Source organism: Oncorhynchus masou, chromosome 9 (genome assembly GCF_036934945.1).
Source record: "Oncorhynchus masou masou isolate Uvic2021 chromosome 9, UVic_Omas_1.1, whole genome shotgun sequence".
Lineage (NCBI taxonomy): Eukaryota > Metazoa > Chordata > Actinopteri > Salmoniformes > Salmonidae > Oncorhynchus > Oncorhynchus masou.
This window is the reverse complement of record NC_088220.1, coordinates 66,632,415-66,651,312: the sequence shown is the minus strand read 5'-3', so window position 1 is coordinate 66,651,312 and position 18,898 is coordinate 66,632,415. Positions and strand designations below refer to the sequence as shown.

Genomic DNA, 18,898 nt, shown 5'->3' with positions numbered 1-18,898 from the left:
GACAATGTGAACCTGATCTGGGACCCAGTGTCGGTGTGGGGATGAATCATTTATTGGGTTCTGTGTGGTAGAGTCTAGCGACGGTTCAAACGGATGGATAGACGACCGCGTGTTCTTGTCCTGCCCTTGAAGCTTCCCATAAGAATGTCAAAATCTGTTTAAATACTGTACAGCCCTCTCTAGCAAAACCAATTTCTCCTCATGTATTGTCACAGAGGTGCTGTGTTGAGTGACTACACAGCGCCCCCTGTTGGGGGTGACAACTCCAGGCAAACCCAGTGAGAGCCATGTTGAGAAGTCAGATCAAACCCAGTGAGAGCCATGTTGAGAAGTCAGATCAAACCCAGTGAGAGCCATGTTGAGAAGTCAGATCAAACCCAGTGAGAGCCTGTTGAGAAGTCAAATGAAAAGAGCCCAATATTCAGTTAGATACAACCAGTGCTAACGGACTTAAATGACCCCAAAACATAAACTAAGACACAGGAAGTCTCATCTTTCACTAGTTTGTCATCTCCCTGAAATAAGGTCACAATGCTGACAGATATGTCTAGTCAATACCCTTCACTGCAGCGTTAACATTAGATCTGGGCTTTCAGGTGATGCATGTATTGGATTGCCACAGTTATCCACATACCAATAAGTCATCACTAGTGTGGATAAATCATACCTATTTAACCAGAGAGCCCTCTGCACTAAGGGGGAGCGGATCAATGGAGTCAGATACCCCTGAGGTCTGATAGGGAGCAGTGATGTCTATACCCTGCTTGCCCTCTACTAGCTAATATAATGTGAGACATCCGATCCAGGTGACCTGTTCAGAGTCATTTATCATGTATACACCCTAAATATTATTGCAGTGTCTACATAGTGAAGGGTGCTTGTGTTACACAACACACAGGCTATGGAGCGATCGGTATGCTAGGCTCTGTGGTGGCTGAGAGGGTTAGAGATGGAGGAAGAAAGAGAATAAGCAGTATTGTCCAAATCTCAAATCAAACCCACGTGTGCAAACATGACTAAGGACTTTATTAACCAAATCATTTTCCCTGTAATATCCACAAATAAAAGTGATCTCTTTTATATATATTCACATTGTATAATTTTCATAGTGTGACAAAATTCTCTTTTGGATTTTCCAGCCATTCCTGTAAATTGTCATAGATCAGTCCCCATGCAGTCATTGGAAAGGTTGAAGAATGTAGTAACAATCTATCTGAGTAGATTGAGTCAAAGGCATGGACAGACAGGTTCAGCTTTAATGCAGTTATTTTCCTTGGCTCCTCTCATTATTGAAAAACCGCCAGCTATCCAATCATCGATTTGATCACACTGCGACAAACAAAATAAATAAATGAAGAAAGCAATATCCTCCTGCAGAGTGCTCCAGAGTCCTCTTCCTCTTCTTCTTCTTGTTTTTAGACATTTTTACATTTTAATATATAATAATAATAATGACTATAATTATCATTGATATAAATTCAATAGTATTTTTCTCTGTCAAATTTAAATACATTATTTTGGCAATTTTCATATGGTGTTTAGAATAAAAGAATACTCAAATAGAAAATAAAACTGAGAAATCAGAGAGCCAGAAGAGGAAAGAAGGGAGCAAGAACAAAAGAATAAAAGAAAGGAATAGAGAAGAGAAAGAACGAAAGAAAGCAAGAGAAAGAAATACAGAAAGAACCAAAGTAACGCATCCACTTGGAATCAGAAATATATATTAGTCGTTGTTGAAAAGTGTCCATCATCATCATTGTTCCGTGCCAGCTCTCTGTGTAGAGCTGCAGTACAGGTTACAGTCTAAGTCCCGGTGTGTAACGTAACTCCTTGTGTTATACCAGTGTGTAGGACTTTGCGTAGGGGTTGTTGCTCTGTTTTAAGTGTCCTCTGGACTCTAGCAGGGACTCCTGTGAGCTGCTGAGCTTGACAGCCGGGGCTTGGGCCAGGTCTCCGGTGGCCTCACGGCCAGTGGGCTCACGCTGGGGCAGGGTGGAGGCAGTCCCTGGCTGCCACTGCTGCACCTCCCTGGATGTGGGCACCTCCATGGGTGTGGGTTCCAGGAGCGGGGGCCGTTTCAGTGTGCGGCTCTTCTGGGGCTCCAAACACACCTGACCCAACGCCCCTGTCTCCCCTCCTCCTCCTTCTCTTCCTCCGTTACCACCATTGGACCCCCGGCCTCCCGATGCAGAGCCACGGTTTAACAGGAAGTCCATTCGTAGGTACGGGGGCAGGTGCACCAGCTCTCCTCCTGAGGGAAGAGACCAGAGAGGCGGTTACAGGGGTGCCCAGTCAGGAAGGTTAAAGGGGTACCAGTCAGGACTGTTAGAGGGGTATCCAGTCAGGAAGGTTAAAGGGGTACCAGTCAGGAAGGTTAAAGGGGCATCCAGTCAGGAAGGTTAAAGGGGTACCAGTCAGGAAGGTTATAGGGGTACCAGTCAGGAAGGTTAGAGGGGTACCAGTCTGGAAGGTTAAAGGGGTACCAGCCAGGAAGGTTAAAGGGGTACCAGTCAGGAAGGTTAAAGGGGTACCAGTCTGGAAGGTTAAAGGTGTACCAGTCAGGAAGGGTAAAGGGGCATCCAGTCAGGAAGGTTAAAGGGGCATCCAGTCAGGAAGGTTAAAGGGGCATCCAGTCAGGAAGGTTAAAGGGGTACCAGTCTGGAAGGTTAAAGGGGTACCAGCCAGGAAGGTTAAAGGGGTACCAGTCAGGAAGGTTAAAGGGGTAACAGTCAGGAAGGTTAAAGGGGTACCAGTCTGGAAGGTTAAAGGGGTACAAGTCAGGAAGGTTAAAGGGGTACCGGTCTGGAAGGTTAGAGGGGTACCAGTCAGGAAGGTTAGAGGGGTACCAGTCTGGAAGGTTAAAGGGGTACCAGCCAGGAAGGTTAAAGGGGTACCAGTCAGGAAGGTTAAAGGGGTACCAGTCAGGAAGGTTAAAGGGGTACCAGTCTGGAAGGTTAAAGGGGTACAAGTCAGGAAGGTTAAAGGGGTACCGGTCTGGAAGGTTAAAGGGGTACCAGTCAGGAAGGTTAAAGAGGCATCCAGTCAGGACTGTTAGAGGGGTACCCAGTCAGGAAGGTTAAAGGGGTACCAGCCAGGAAGGTTAGAGGGGTACCCAGTCAAGAAGGATAGAGGGGTACCAGTCAGGAAGGTTAGAGTGGTACCCAGTCAGGAATGTAAGAGGGGTACCAGTCAGGAAGGTGAGAGGGGTACCTAGTCAGGAAGGTTAAAGGGGTACCCAGTCAGGAAGGTTAAAGGGGTACCCAGGCAGGAAGGTTAGAGTGGTACCCAGTCAGGAATGTAAGAGGGGTACCAGTCAGGAAGGTTAGAGGGGTACCTAGTCAGGAAGGTTAGAGGGGTACCAGTCAGGAAGGTTAGAGGGGTACCCAGTCAGGAAGGTTAGAGCGGTATAAGTCAGGAAGGTTAAAGGGGTACCCAGGCAGGAAGGTTAAAGGGGTACCCAGTCAGGAAGGTTTGAGGGGTACCCAGTCAGGAAGGTTGGAGTGGTACCCAGTCAGGAAGATTAAAGGGGTACCAGTCAGGAAGGTTAGAGGGTACCCAGTCAGGAAGGTTAGAGGGGTACCAGTCAGGAAGGTTAGAGGGGTACCCAGGCAGGAAGGTTAGAGGGGTACTCAGTCAGGAAGGTTAGAGGGGTACCCAGTCAGGAAGGTTAGAGGGTACCCAGGCAGGAAGGTTTGAGGGGTACCCAGTCAGGAACGTTAGAGGGGTACCCAGGCAGGAAGGTTAGAGGGGTACCCAGGTAGGAAGGTTTAAAGGGATAACCAGTCAGGAAGGTTAGAGGGGTACCCAGGCAGGAAGGTTTAAAGGGATAACCAGTCAGGAAGGTTAGAGGGGTACCCAGGCAGGAAGGTTAGAGTGGTACCCAGGCAGGAAGGTTAGAGGGGCACCCAGTCAGGAATGTTAGAGGGGTACCCAGGCAGGAAGGTTAGAGGGGTACCAGTCAGGACGGTTAGAGGGGTACCCAGTCAGGAAGGTTAGAGCGGTACAAGTCAGGAAGGTTAAAGGGGTACCCAGGCAGGAAGGTTAAAGGGGTACCCAGTCAGGAAGGTTTTAGGGGTACCCAGTCAGGAAGGTTGGAGGGGTACCAGTCAGGAAGGTTAGAGGGGTACCCAGGCAGGAAGGTTAGAGGGGTACTCAGTCAGGAAGGTTAAAGGGGTACCAGCCAGGAAGGTTAAAGGGGTACCAGTCAGGAAGGTTAAAGGGGTACCAGTCAGGAAGGTTAAAGGGGTACCAGTCTGGAAGGTTAAAGGTGTACCAGTCAGGAAGGGTAAAGGGGCATCCAGTCAGGAAGGTTAAAGGGGCATCCAGTCAGGAAGGTTAAAGGGGTACCAGTCAGGAAGGTTAAAGGGGTACCAGTCAGGAAGGTTAAAGGGGTACCAGTCAAGAAGGTTTGAGGGGTACCAGTCAGGAAGGTTAGAGGGGTACCAGTCTGGAAGGTTAAAGGGGTACCAGCCAGGAAGGTTAAAGGGGTACCAGTCAGGAAGGTTAAAGGGGTACCAGTCAGGAAGGTTAAAGGGGTACCAGTCTGGAAGGTTAAAGGTGTACCAGTCAGGAAGGGTAAAGGGGCATCCAGTCAGGAAGGTTAAAGGGGCATCCAGTCAGGAAGGTTAAAGGGGTACCAGTCAGGAAGGTTAAAGGGGTACCAGTCAGGAAGGTTACCCAGTCAGGAATGTAAAGGGGTACCAGTCAAGAAGGTTTGAGGGTACCAGTCAGGAAGGTTAGAGGGGTACCAGTCAGGAAGGTTAAGGTTAGGAAGGGGGTACCAGTCAGGAAGGGTTAGAGGGGTACCAAGTCAGGAAGGTTAGAGGGGTACCAGTCAGGAAGGTTAAAGGGGTACCAGTCAGGAAGGTTAAAGGGGTACCAGTCTGGAAGGTTAAAGGGGTACAAGTCAGGAAGGTTAAAGGGGTAACGGTCTTGAAGGTTAAAGGGGTACCAGTCAGGAAGGTTAAAGAGGCATCCAGTCAGGACTGTTAGAGGGGTACCCAGTCAGGAAGGTTAAAGGGGTACCAGCCAGGAAGGTTAGAGGGGTACCCAGTCAAGAAGGATAGAGGGGTACCAGTCAGGAAGGTTAGAGTGGTACCCAGTCAGGAATGTAAGAGGGGTACCAGTCAGGAAGGTGAGAGGGGTACCTAGTCAGGAAGGTTAAAGGGGTACCCAGTCAGGAAGGTTAAAGGGGTACCCAGGCAGGAAGGTTAGAGTGGTACCCAGTCAGGAATGTAAGAGGGGTACCAGTCAGGAAGGTTAGAGGGGTACCTAGTCAGGAAGGTTAGAGGGGTACCAGTCAGGAAGGTTAGAGGGGTACCCAGTCAGGAAGGTTAGAGCGGTATAAGTCAGGAAGGTTAAAGGGGTACCCAGGCAGGAAGGTTAAAGGGGTACCCAGTCAGGAAGGTTTGAGGGGTACCCAGTCAGGAAGGTTGGAGTGGTACCCAGTCAGGAAGATTAAAGGGGTACCAGTCAGGAAGGTTAGAGGGGTACCCAGTCAGGAAGGTTAGAGGGGTACCAGTCAGGAAGGTTAGAGGGGTACCCAGGTAGGAAGGTTAGAGGGGTACTCAGTCAGGAAGGTTAGAGGGGTACCCAGTCAGGAAGGTTAGAGGGGTACCCAGGCAGGAAGGTTTGAGGGGTACCCAGTCAGGAAGGTTAGAGGGGTACCAGTCAGGAAGGTTAGAGGGGTACCCAGGTAGGAAGGTTAGAGGGGTACTCAGTCAGGAAGGTTAGAGGGGTACCCAGTCAGGAAGGTTAGAGGGGTACCCAGGCAGGAAGGTTTGAGGGGTACCCAGTCAGGAACGTTAGAGGGGTACCCAGGCAGGAAGGTTAGAGGGGTACCCAGGTAGGAAGGTTTAAAGGGATAACCAGTCAGGAAGGTTAGAGGGGTACCCAGGCAGGAAGGTTTAAAGGGATAACCAGTCAGGAAGGTTAGAGGGGTACCCAGGCAGGAAGGTTAGAGTGGTACCCAGGCAGGAAGGTTAGGGGGGCACCCAGTCAGGACTGTTAGAGGGGTACCCAGTCAGGAAGGTTAAAGGGGTACCAGCCAGGAAGGTTAGAGGGGTACCCAGTCAAGAAGGATAGAGGGGTACCAGTCAGGAAGGTTAGAGTGGTACCCAGTCAGGAATGTAAGAGGGGTACCAGTCAGGAAGGTGAGAGGGGTACCTAGTCAGGAAGGTTAAAGGGGTACCCAGTCAGGAAGGTTAAAGGGGTACCCAGGCAGGAAGGTTAGAGTGGTACCCAGTCAGGAATGTAAGAGGGGTACCAGTCAGGAAGGTTAGAGGGGTACCTAGTCAGGAAGGTTAGAGGGGTACCAGTCAGGAAGGTTAGAGGGGTACCCAGTCAGGAAGGTTAGAGCGGTATAAGTCAGGAAGGTTAAAGGGGTACCCAGGCAGGAAGGTTAAAGGGGTACCCAGTCAGGAAGGTTTGAGGGGTACCCAGTCAGGAAGGTTGGAGTGGTACCCAGTCAGGAAGATTAAAGGGGTACCAGTCAGGAAGGTTAGAGGGGTACCCAGTCAGGAAGGTTAGAGGGGTACCAGTCAGGAAGGTTAGAGGGGTACCCAGGTAGGAAGGTTAGAGGGGTACTCAGTCAGGAAGGTTAGAGGGGTACCCAGTCAGGAAGGTTAGAGGGGTACCCAGGCAGGAAGGTTTGAGGGGTACCCAGTCAGGAAGGTTAGAGGGGTACCAGTCAGGAAGGTTAGAGGGGTACCCAGGTAGGAAGGTTAGAGGGGTACTCAGTCAGGAAGGTTAGAGGGGTACCCAATCAGGAAGGTTAGAGGGGTACCCAGGCAGGAAGGTTTGAGGGGTACCCAGTCAGGAACGTTAGAGGGGTACCCAGGCAGGAAGGTTAGAGGGGTACCCAGGTAGGAAGGTTTAAAGGGATAACCAGTCAGGAAGGTTAGAGGGGTACCCAGGCAGGAAGGTTTAAAGGGATAACCAGTCAGGAAGGTTAGAGGGGTACCCAGGCAGGAAGGTTAGAGTGGTACCCAGGCAGGAAGGTTAGAGGGGCACCCAGTCAGGAAGGTTAGAGCGGTACAAGTCAGGAAGGTTAAAGGGGTACCCAGGCAGGAAGGTTAAAGGGGTACCCAGTCAGGAAGGTTTGAGGGGTACCCAGTCAGGAAGGTTGGAGGGGTACCAGTCAGGAAGGTTAGAGGGGTACCCAGGCAGGAAGGTTAGAGGGGTACTCAGTCAGGAAGGTTAGAGGGGTACCCAGTCAGGAAGGTTAGAGGGGTGCCCAGTCAGGAAGGTTAAAGGGGTGCCCAGTCAGGAAGGTTAGAGGGGTACCCAGGCAGGAAGGTTTGAGGGGTACCCAGTCAGGAACGTTAGAGGGGTACCCAGGCAGGAAGGTTAGAGGGGTACCCAGGTAGGAAGGTTTAAAGGGATAACCAGTCAGGAAGGTTATAGGGGTACTCAGGCAGGAAGGTTTAAAGGGATAACCAGTCAGGAAGGTTAGAGGGGTACCCAGGCAGGAAGGTTAGAGTGGTACCCAGGCAGGAAGGTTAGAGGGGTACCCAGTCAGGAACGTTAGAGGGGTACCCAGGCAGGAAGGTTAGAGGGGTACCCAGGCAGGAAGGTTTAAAGGGACAACCAGTCAGGAAGGTTAGAGGGGTACCCAGGCAGGAAGGTTAGAGGGTTACCCAGGCAGGAAGGTTAAAGGGGTACCCAGTCAGGAAGGTTAGAGGGGTACCCAGTCAGGAAGGTTAAAGGGGTACCCAGGCAGGAAGGTTAGAGGGGTGCCCAGACAGGAAGGTTAAAGGGGTACCCAGGCAGGAAGGTTAGAGGGGTGCCCAGTCAGGAAGGTTAAAGGGGTACCCAGGCAGGAAGGTTAGAGGGGTGCACTCACTACATACTGAGCTGGGAGGACAGTTCTCAATGGCAGCAGTACTTGATTACTTTCTATTCGTTATTTTCTATTCCATATGGGTATTTTCATACGGTATCTACTTACTGTCAAATCAAATCAAATCAAATTTTATTTGTCACATGTGTACACATGGTTAGCAGATGTTAATGCGTGTGTAGCGAAATGCTTGTGCTTCTAGTTCCGACAATGCAGTAATAACCAACAAGTAATCTAACTAACAATTCCTAATCTACTGTCTTATACACAGTGTAAGGGGATAAAGAATATGTACATAAGGATATATGAGTGAGTGATGGTACAGAGCAGCATAGGCAAGATACAGTAGATGGTATTGAGTACAGTATATACATGTGAGATGAATATGTAAACAAAGTGGCATAGTTAAAGTGGCTAGTGATACATGTATTACATAAGGATGCAGTCGATGATATAGAGTACAGTATATAGGTATGCATATGAGATGAATAATGTAGGGTAAGTAACATTATATAAGGTAGCATTGTTTAAAGTGGCTAGTGATATATTTACAACATTTCCCATCAGTTCCCATTATTAAAGTGGCTGGAGTTGAGTCAGTGTCAGTGTGTAGGCAGCAGCCACTCAATGTTAGTGGTGGCTGTTTAACAGTCTGATGGCCTTGAGATAGAAGCTGTTTTTCAGTCTCTCGGTCCCAGCTTTGATGCACCTGTACTGACCTCGCCTTCTGGATGATAGCGGGGTGAACAGGCAGTGGCTCGGGTGGTAGATGTCCTTGATGATCTTTATGGCCTTCCTGTAACATCGGGTGGTGTAGGTGTCCTGGAGGGCAGGTAGTTTGCCCCCGATGATGCGTTGTGCAGACCTCACTACCCTCTGGAGAGCCTTACGGTTGAAGGCGGAGCAGTTGCCGTACCAGGCGGTGATACAGCCCGCCAGGATGCTCTCAATTGTGCCTCTGTAGAAGTTTGTGAGTGCTTTTGGTGACAAGCCGAATTTCTTCAGCCTCCTGAGGTTGAAGAGGCGCTGCTGCGCCTTCTTCACGATGCTGTCTGTGTGAGTGGACCAATTCAGTTTGTCTGTGATGTGTATGCCGAGGAACTTAAAACTTGCTACTCTCTCCACTACTGTTCCATCGATGTGGATAGGGGGGTGTTCCCTCTGCTGTTTCCTGAAGTCCACAATCATCTCCTTAGTTTTGTTGACGTTGAGTGTGAGGTTATTTTCCTGACACCACACTCCGAGGGCCCTCACCTCCTCCCTGTAGGCCGTCTCGTCGTTGTTGGTAATCAAGCCTACCACTGTTGTGTCGTCCGCAAACTTGATGATTGAGTTGGAGGCGTGCGTGGCCACGCAGTCGTGGGTGAACAGGGAGTACAGGAGGGGGCTCAGAACGCACCCTTGTGGGGCCCCATTGTTGAGGAATAGGATATAGGATATATATATATTTGATAGGAAATCAAATGAGTTGAGGAAATACGATTTGAGTTTGGATAATGTAATGTAATCTTTCGTATTGAGTTGGAAGGATACAGATTCTATAAGGGTTTCAGGACGATATAATTTTTCATGGCTTAATGGCGGGATTTATTATCCTTTGATATTGCTGCATTAACCTGTCAGATTCATATTCAAATCACCTTTCCATTTCTTCAGGACTATTACGTCAAACAGCCCTGCACTGCCCACTCTCAAACTCTCCTCATCTGTACCTGGGGTTAACTGAAGCAGAAAGGTGCTTCAAATCTCATTCGGAGACAGAATCTTTGCTGTCCAGGAGCCAGAATAAACCAAGCCTGTGATGTAACCCAAGTCTACATTTAGTTAATGACACTGCAGCACTTTAAAAGACTTGGGCTTCTCTACACAGTATTCCCCCATGCAAACAGTGAATACATCCCTGGACACGGTTCAGTGGATGATGATACAATCACGTCTGCTGTAAATGTATCTCGTCCACTAAATAAACTACGTATTTAATTTAGGAAATTAGCTCCTCACAAAGACGTGTCCAGTAGCCAGAGATGTATGAGTCGTACTGAAGATTTTACACTTGATTAGGAGTGGTGGGGAGACATGTAATGTTCCATTACTGTTCTAATGGATGTCTTCAATAATCATCTTTCTGAGGTCCCAGAGATCAGCAGGCTTCAGTGACTGGCCTTTTCAATGCCAAATCACTATCCCCCACCACCACCGCCACCATCACCACCTCGTCACACAGAGGAGGACCGGCTCGTCTATGTAGATTGTATCCTACATGTGACCTTAGTGACTGAATTCCAGAGTTCATGGGGAGCATGCATAATTTACTGTTTATATTACAGGCTTTATTAAAACAAGTAAAGATGATAAATGGTGACCAGCTTTAATTGAATTAAATATAGATTTAAGCTTTTCTTTGGGAGCTCATTAGGAATTGACTTAGCTGAAATCCATCATGCCGTAAGTTGCAGTACGTGGGTAATGGCACAACTTGTATCAGCTACACAATAATGATTGCCAGCCGTGCAATACGTCTCTCGCTGGGGGGTTTGATGAACAGTGCCTTCAGAAAGTATTCACACTCTGACTTTTTCCACATTTTGTTACGTTTCAGCCTTGTTTTAAAATGGATTAAAAAATAATCATCCTCAGCAACCTACACACAATATCCCATAATGACAAAGAGTAAACAGGTTATTAAAATGTTCTCTTGTATTTTTTTCATTTTTACTTATTTACATAAGTATTCAGACCCTTTGCTATGAGACTTGAAATTGAGCTCAGGTGAATCCTGTTTCCATTGATCATCCTTGAGATGTTTCTACAACTTCATTGGAGTCCACCTGTGGTAAATTCAACTGATTGGACATGTTTTGGAAAGGCACACACCTGTCTATACAGTGGCAAGAAAAAGTATGTGAACCCTTTGGAATTACCTGGATTTCTGCATAAATTTGACATAAAATTAGATCTGATCTTCATCTAAGTCACAACAGCAGTCTGTTTAAACTAATGACACACAAATTATAGTATTTTTCTTGTCGATATTGAATACATCATTTAAACATTTACAGTGTAGTTTGGGAAAAGTATGTGAACCCCTAGGCTAATGACTTGAGATTGGAGATGTTGGTTAGAGCAGCCCTGCCCTATAAAAAAACTAATTTGAGTTTTGCTATTCATAAGAAGCATTGCCTGATTTGCCATGCTTCGAACAAGAGATCTCAGAAGACCCAAGATTAAGAATTGTTGACTTACATAAAGCTGGAAAGGGTTACAAAAGTAACTCTAAAAGCCATGATGTCCATCAGTCCACGCTAAGACAAATTGTCTATAAATGGAGAAAGCACAGTACTGTTGCTACTCTCCCTAGCAGTGGCCGTCCTGCAAAGATGACTGCAAGAGCACAGCATAGAACGCTCAATGAGGTTAAGAAGAATCTTAGAGTGTCAGCTAAAGACAAAGAAATCTCTGGAACATGCTAACATCTCTGTTGACAAGTCTACGATACTTAAACACTAAACAAGAAAGGTGTTCATGGGAGGACGCAAAAGAGCACCTGGATGTTCCACAGCGCTACTGGCAAAATATTCTGTGTACAGATGAAATTAAAGTTGAGTGGTTTGGAAGGAACACACAGCACTATGTGTGGAGAAAAAAGGCACAGCACACCAACATCAAAACTACATCCCAACTGTAAAGTATGGTGAACTGGACAATGACCCAAAACACAGAAGTAAATCAACAACAGAATGGCTTAAACAGAAGAAAATACGCCTTCTGGAGTGGCCCAGTCAAAGTCCTGACTTCAACCCGATTGAGATGCTGTGGCATGACCTCAAGAGAGCAGTTCACACCAGACATCCCAAGAATATTGCTGAACTGAAACAATTTTGGAGAGGAATGTTCCAAAATTCCTTCTGCAGGTCTGATCCGCAACTACAGAAAACGTTTGGTTGAGGTTATTGCTGCCAAAGTAGGGCCAACCAGTTATTAAGTTATTAAAACCAAGGGTTCACATACTTTTTCCTCCCTGCACTGTGAATGTTTACACGGTGTGTTCAATAAAGACATGAAAACCTACAATTGTTTGTATGTTATTAGTTTAAGCAGACTGTGTTTGTCTATTGTTGTGACTTAGATGAAGATCAGATCAAATTTTATGACCAATTTATACAGAAGACCAGGCAATTCCAAAAGGTTCAAATACTTGTTCTACCACTGTATAAGGTCCAACAGTTGCCAGTGCATGTCAGAGCAAAAACCAAGCCATTAGGTCGAAGGAACCTCAAGAACCTCCAGAAGCTAACTAGATAACTAGCTACAAGCTATTTAGTCATTGTTAGTTTTTTTAACCTGGATAACACTCACTAATCCAGCTTCCCTGCCCCCTGGACACTGATCACTTGGCTACATAGCTGATGCACGCTAGACTGTCCATTAATCACGGTACCTCATTCTGCTTGTTTATGTTTTATCTGTCGGCCCCGTTGCCTAGTCAACGCCATTTTACCTGCTGTTGTTGTGCTAGCTGATTAGCTGTTGTTGTCTCACCTACTGTTTTAGCTAGCTTTCCCAATTCAACACCTGTGATTACTGTATGCCTCGCTGTATGTCTCTTTCAAATGTCAATATGCCTTGTATACTGTTGTTCAGGTTAGTTATCATTGTTTTAGTTCACAATGGAGCGCCTAGTTCCACTCTTCATACCCCTGATACCTCCTTTGTCCCACCTCCCACACATGCGGTGACCTCACCCATTACAACTAGCATGTCCAGAGATACAACCTCTCTCATCATCACCCAGTGCCTGGGCTTACCTCCGCTGTACCCGCACCCCACCATACCCCTGTCTGCGCATTATGCCCTGAATATATTCTACCATGCCCAGAAACCTGCTCCTCTTATTCTCTGTCCCCAATGCTCTAGGCGACCAGTTTTGATAGCCTTTAAACCTCATACTACTCCTTCTCTGTTCCGCGGGTGATGTGGAGGTAAACCCAGGCCCTGCATGTCCCCAGGCACCCTCATTTGTTGACTACTGTGATCGAAAAAGCCTTGGTTTCATGCATGTCAACATCAGAAGCCTCCTCCCTAAGTTTGTTTTACTCACTGCTTTAGCACACTCTGCTAACCCTGATGTCCTTGTCGTGTCTGAGTCCTGGCTCAGGAAGGCCACCAAAAATTCTGAGATTTCCATACCCAACTATAACATCTTCCGTCAAGATAGAACTGCCAACGGGGGAGGAGTTGCAGACTACTGCAGAGATAGCCTGCAAAGTAATGTCATACTTTCCAGGTCCATACCCAAACAGTTCGAACTACTAATTTTGAAAATTACTCTCTCCAGAAATAAGTCTCTCACTGTTGCCGCTTGCTACCGACCCCCCTCAGCTCCCAGCTGTGCCCTGGACACCATTTGTGAATTGATCGCCCCCCATCTAGCTTCAGAGTTTGTCCTTTTAGGCGACCTAAACTGGGATATGCTTAACACCCCGGCAGTCCTACAATCTAAGTTAGATGCCCTCAATCTCACACAAATCATCAAGGAACCGACCAGGTACAACCCTAACTCTGTAAACAAGGGCACCCTCATAGACGTCATCCTGACCAACTGGCCCTCCAGATACACCTCCGCTGTCTTCAACCAGGATCTCAGCGATCACTGCCTCATTGCCTGTATCCGCTACGGAGCCGCAGTCAAACGACCACCCCTCATCACTGTCAAACGCTCCCTAAAACACTTCTGTGAGCAGGCCTTCCTAATCGACCTGGCCTGGGTATCCTGGAAGGACATTGACCTCATCCCGTCAGCTGAGGATGCCTGGTCATTCTTTAAAAGTAACTTCCTCACCATTTTAGATAAGCATGCTCCATTCAAAAAATGCAGAACCAAGAACAGATACAGCCCTTGGTTCACTCCAGACCTGACTGCCCTCGACCAGCACAAAAACATCCTGTGGCGGACTGCAATAGCATCGAATAGTCCCCGCGATATGCAACTGTTCAGGGAAGTCAGGAACCAATACACGCAGTCAGTCAGGAAAGCTAAGGCCAGCTTCTTCAGGCAGAAGTTTGCATCCTGTAGCTCCAACTCCAAAAAGTTCTGGGACACTGTGAAGTCCATGGAGAACAAGAGCACCTCCTCCCAGCTGCCCACTGCACTGAGGCTAGGTAACACGGTCACCACCGATAAATCCATGATTATCGAAAACTTCAACAAGCATTTCTCAACGGCTGGCCATGCCTTCCAACTGGCTACTCCAACCTCAGCCAACAGCTCCGCCCCCACCGCAGCTTCTCGCCCAAGCCCTTCCAGGTTCTCCTTTACCCAAATCCAGATAGCAGATGTTCTGAAAGAGCTGCAAAACCTGGACCCGTACAAATCAGCTGGGCTTGACAATCTGGACCCTCTATTTCTGAAACTATCCGCCGCCATTGTCGCAACCCCTATTACCAGCCTGTTCAACCTCTCTTTCATATCGTCTGAGATCCCCAAGGATTGGAAAGCTGCCGCAGTCATCCCCCTCTTCAAAGGGGGAGACACCCTGGACCCAAACTGTTACAGACCTATATCCAGCCTGCCCTGCCTATCTAAGGTCTTCGAAAGCCAAGTCAACAAACAGGTCACTGACCATCTCGAATTCCACCGTACCTTCTCCGCTGTGCAATCTGGTTTCCGAGCCGGTCACGGGTGCACCTCAGCCACACTCAAGGTACTAAACAATATCATAACCGCCATCGATAAAAGACAGTACTGTGCAGCCGTCTTCATCGACCTTGCCAAGGCTTTCGACTCTGTCAATCACCATATTCTTATCGGCAGACTCAGTAGCCTCGGTTTTTCGGATGACTGCCTTGCCTGGTTCACCAATTACTTTGCAGACAGAGTTCAGTGTGTCAAATCGGAGGGCATGCTGTCCGGTCCTCTGGCAGTCTCTATGGGGGTGCCACAGGGTTCAATTCTCGGGCCGACTCTTTTCTCTGTGTATATCAATGATGTTGCTCTTGCTGCGGGCGATTCCCTGATCCACCTCTACGTAGACGACACCATTCTATATACTTCCGGCCCGTCCTTGGACACTGTGCTATCTAACCTCCAAACGAGCTTCAATGCCATACAACACTCCTTCCGTGGCCTCCAACTGCTCTTAAACGCTAGTAAAACCAAATGCATGCTTTTCAACCGATCGCTGCCTGCACCCGCATGCCCGACGAGCATCACCACCCTGGATGGTTCCGACCTTGAATATGTGGACACCTATAAGTACCTAGGTGTCTGGCTAGACTGTAAACTCTCTTTCCAGACTCATATCAAACATCTCCAATCGAAAATCATATCAAGAGTCGGCTTTCTATTCCGCAACAAAGCCTCCTTCACTCACGCCGCAAAACTTACCCTAGTAAAACTGACTATCCTACCGATCCTCGACTTCGGCGATGTCATCTACAAAATTGCCTCCAACACTCTACTCAGCAAACTGGATGCAGTTTATCACAGTGCCATCCGTTTTGTCACTAAAGCACCTTATACCACCCACCACTGCGACTTGTATGCTCTAGTCGGCTGGCCCTCGCTACATATTCATCGCCAGACCCACTAGCTCCAGGTCATCTACGAGTCCATGCTAGGTAAAGCTCCGCCTTATCTCAGTTCACTGGTCACGATGGCAACACCCATCCGTAGCACGCGCTCCAGCAGGTGTATCTCACTGATCATCCCTAAAGCCAACACCTCATTTGGCCGCCTTTCGTTCCAGTACTCTGCTGCCTGTGACTGGAACGAATTGCAAAATCCCTGAAGTTGGAGACTTTTATCTCCCTCACCAACTTCAAACATGTGCTATCTGAGCAGCTAACCGATCGCTGCAGCTGTACATAGTCTATTGGTAAATAGCCCACCCATTTTCACCTACCTCATCCCCACACTGTTTTTATATATTTACTTTTCTGCTCTTTTGCACACCAGTATCTCTACCTGTACATGACCATCTGATCATTTATCACTCCAGTGCTAATCTGCAAAATTGTAATTATTCGCCTACCTCCTCATGCCTTTTGCACACAATGTATATAGACTCCCCTTTTTTTGTACTGTGTTATTGACTTGTTAATTGTTTACTCCATGTGTAACTCTGTGTTGTCTGCTCACACTGCTAAGCTTTATCTTGGCCAGGTCGCAGTTGCAAATGAGAACTTGTTCTCAACTAGCCTACCTGGTTAAATAAAGGTGAAATAAATAAAATTAAAAAAAAATATGTCCGTAGAGCTCCGAGACAGGATTGTGTCGAGGCAAAGATCTGGGGAAGGGAACCAAAACATTTCTGCTGCATGTAAGGTCCCCAAAAAAATCAGTGGCCTCCATCCTTCTTAAATGGAAGAAGTTTGGAACCACCAAGACTCTTCCTAGAGCTAGCTGCCCGGCCAAATGGAACAATCGGGGGAGAAGGGCCCTGGTCAGGGAGGTGACCAAGACACCGAGCACTACAGAATCTCAGTGGAGACGGGAGAACCTTCCAGAAGGACAACCATCTCTGCAGCACTCCACCAATCAGGCCTTTATGATAGAGTGGCCAGACGGAAGCCACTCCTCAGTAAAGGGCACATGACAGCCCACTTGGTATTTGCCAAAAGGCATCTTAAGACTTTCAGACCATGAGAAACAAGATTCTCTGTTCTGATGAAACCAAGATTGAACTCTTCGGCCTGAATGCCAAGCGTCATGTCTGGAGGAAACCTGGCACCATCCCTATGGTGAAGAATGGTGGTGGCAGAATCATGCTGTGGGGATGTTTTTCAGCATCAGGGACTAGGAGACTAAGTACAGAGAGAGAGATCCTTGATGAAAACCTGCTCTAAAGCACTCAGGACCTCAGACTGGGGCGAGGGTTCACCTTCCAACAAGACAACGACCCTAAGCACACAGCCAAGACAACACAGGAGTGGCTTCTGGACAAGTCTCTGAATGTCCTTGAGTGGCCCAGCCAGAGCCCGGACTTGAACCCGATCTGACATCTCTGGAGTGATCTGAAAATATCTGTGCAGCAATGCTCCCCATCCAACCTGACAGAGCTTGAGAGGATCTGTAGAGAAGAATGGGAGAAACTCCCCAAATACAGGTGTGCCAATCTTTTTTATATATATATAAATGAGCAAAATAACAGTTTTTGCTTTGTCATTATGGGGTAATGTGTGTAGATTGATGAGGAAAAATAACAATTTAATTCATTTTAGAATAAGGCTGTAACCTAACAAAATGTTGAAAAAGTCAAAGGGTCTGAATACTTTTCAAAGGCACTCTATATGAGTGTTTTAACATTGTGTGACCAAGTCAATCTGTGCTGCTGCTGTTCTCATTTTCTGTAATCTGTCCTTCTAATGAGCTTCCACAGTTACCCACACACTAGTAAACAGACAGACACATCGCGCGAACACACATGCACACACCCCCACACACAAACACACAAATACACATTGACACTTTTGCTTGCTTAAAGGCCCATGACACAAGAAACAGTGTTGCATTAAATGTTTATGAGCTGAGAACCTCAAGATCTTCCTCTATAATTGGCTTCCTACAGTAATTGTACAGGACAGACTGTTTATGAGATGTCACACGGATCACTGCCCAATGTTTCCATCCAGCTTGCTCCAATGACTATGGTCACACACTCACATGAAGAAATGAGCTTGCCAAATCCCACAAGTAGTGGACGCACTTCATGTCAAAGTCATGACCCCAGGTTGACCCAGTGTATCCTTACCAGGTGTGTGATTGTGATTGAAATGAGTCAGAGTAACAGGAGAGAGGGCTGTCCCCTCCTCCGTGTCACTGTGTGACTGACAGAGGAGGTCACAGGGTCAACTCAGGGCAAAGGTACAAAGGTACATTACTACAGAGGGGGGGTGGGGGCAGACAGACAGACAGACAGACAGACAGACAGACAGACAGACAGACAGACAGACAGACAGACAGACAGACAGACAGACAGACATCAAGCACTTCTGTATGCCATCACTATTGTATGCCAGCATCGACATGTATGTTTATTATTGAAAATATTGCCTTTTTTTCTTGAGGATTCTGATGCTACTATGTGACACTCATTGGGCAAAAACATCATAAAAATTAACTGTTCAAACTAACATGGGTGAATTCCACACTGTGTGCCACAACAGAGCTGGCTGATGCTATACCAGACTGGCAACAACGGTCTTCAACAGGGACTTATTGTAGAAACTTGTAAAGCGTGTCTACGTGTCGCTGGTGTCGCCCAGCTCCCGCTGGATGAAAGTGACACCAGGGTTAGCACGACGCTACAACAGGCTCTATGTCTGAAAGACTGATATCGCGCTGAACATCTCCATTGTGGCAGTAAAGGGCTGTTTTGTATTGACAGACAATAGCTTTAGATTGGCTTGACAGATAGCCTCTACTTGCCCTCAGCTGACGGTTTAAGCCTCCCGCTGGCTGATGACTGTGGGCAGCTGGCTCGTGTGCGCACCATGAAAACATAATGAGGGACGGAAACTCAAGACCCAGCTCAGATAGCCAAAACCTGTCTACCTTGTCTAACTCAGCCCAACCTAGATCCTGTCATCCGACAATATCCACACCAAGCTAGTCTTCATGCACCCAGCCCAGACTGAAAACATGGCAGGCCAGGACTTGCTAAATGTACTATATACAATCTGTGTGTGTGTGTGTGTGTGTGTGTGTGTGTGTGTGTGTTTTTTACAAAAAGTTTTTGAAAAATGTGCATTTCCTCATGTCTATGTATTTCAACCCATTCTGTTTGGTCTGTCCACAAGTTGCGCCAGACAGTGGAACCAATAGGAATAGGAGTTGAGTAGCAGCAGGTCATATGAGGCCCACCTGGGGGAGGACAGTGTCAGACAGAGGGACAGACGGATAGACTGACAGACAGACAGACAGACAGACAGACAGACAGACAGACAGACAGACAGACAGACAGACATTATGGGGGTTTTAATGGTGTTTGTACTTCATCAAGCGTTAACAGCATTCCAGAGGTGTTATCTGAGGAAGTGTACCTTATGATCATGATCATT

General features: G+C 47.4%; 1 protein-coding gene across 1 annotated transcript in view; it reads right to left on the bottom strand.

Annotated features, from left to right (window-relative positions):
- Nucleotides 1-1,005: 1,005 nt before the first annotated feature.
- dscamb (Down syndrome cell adhesion molecule b) overlaps nt 1,006-18,898 on the bottom strand; it is a 137,590-nt gene continuing 119,697 nt past the window's right edge. Inside the window, exon 33 of the mRNA XM_064975000.1 lies at nt 1,006-2,251. Within this exon, the coding sequence (XP_064831072.1) occupies nt 1,836-2,251 (416 nt within the window). The 3' untranslated portion in view covers nt 1,006-1,835. The remainder of the gene's footprint in view (nt 2,252-18,898) is intronic.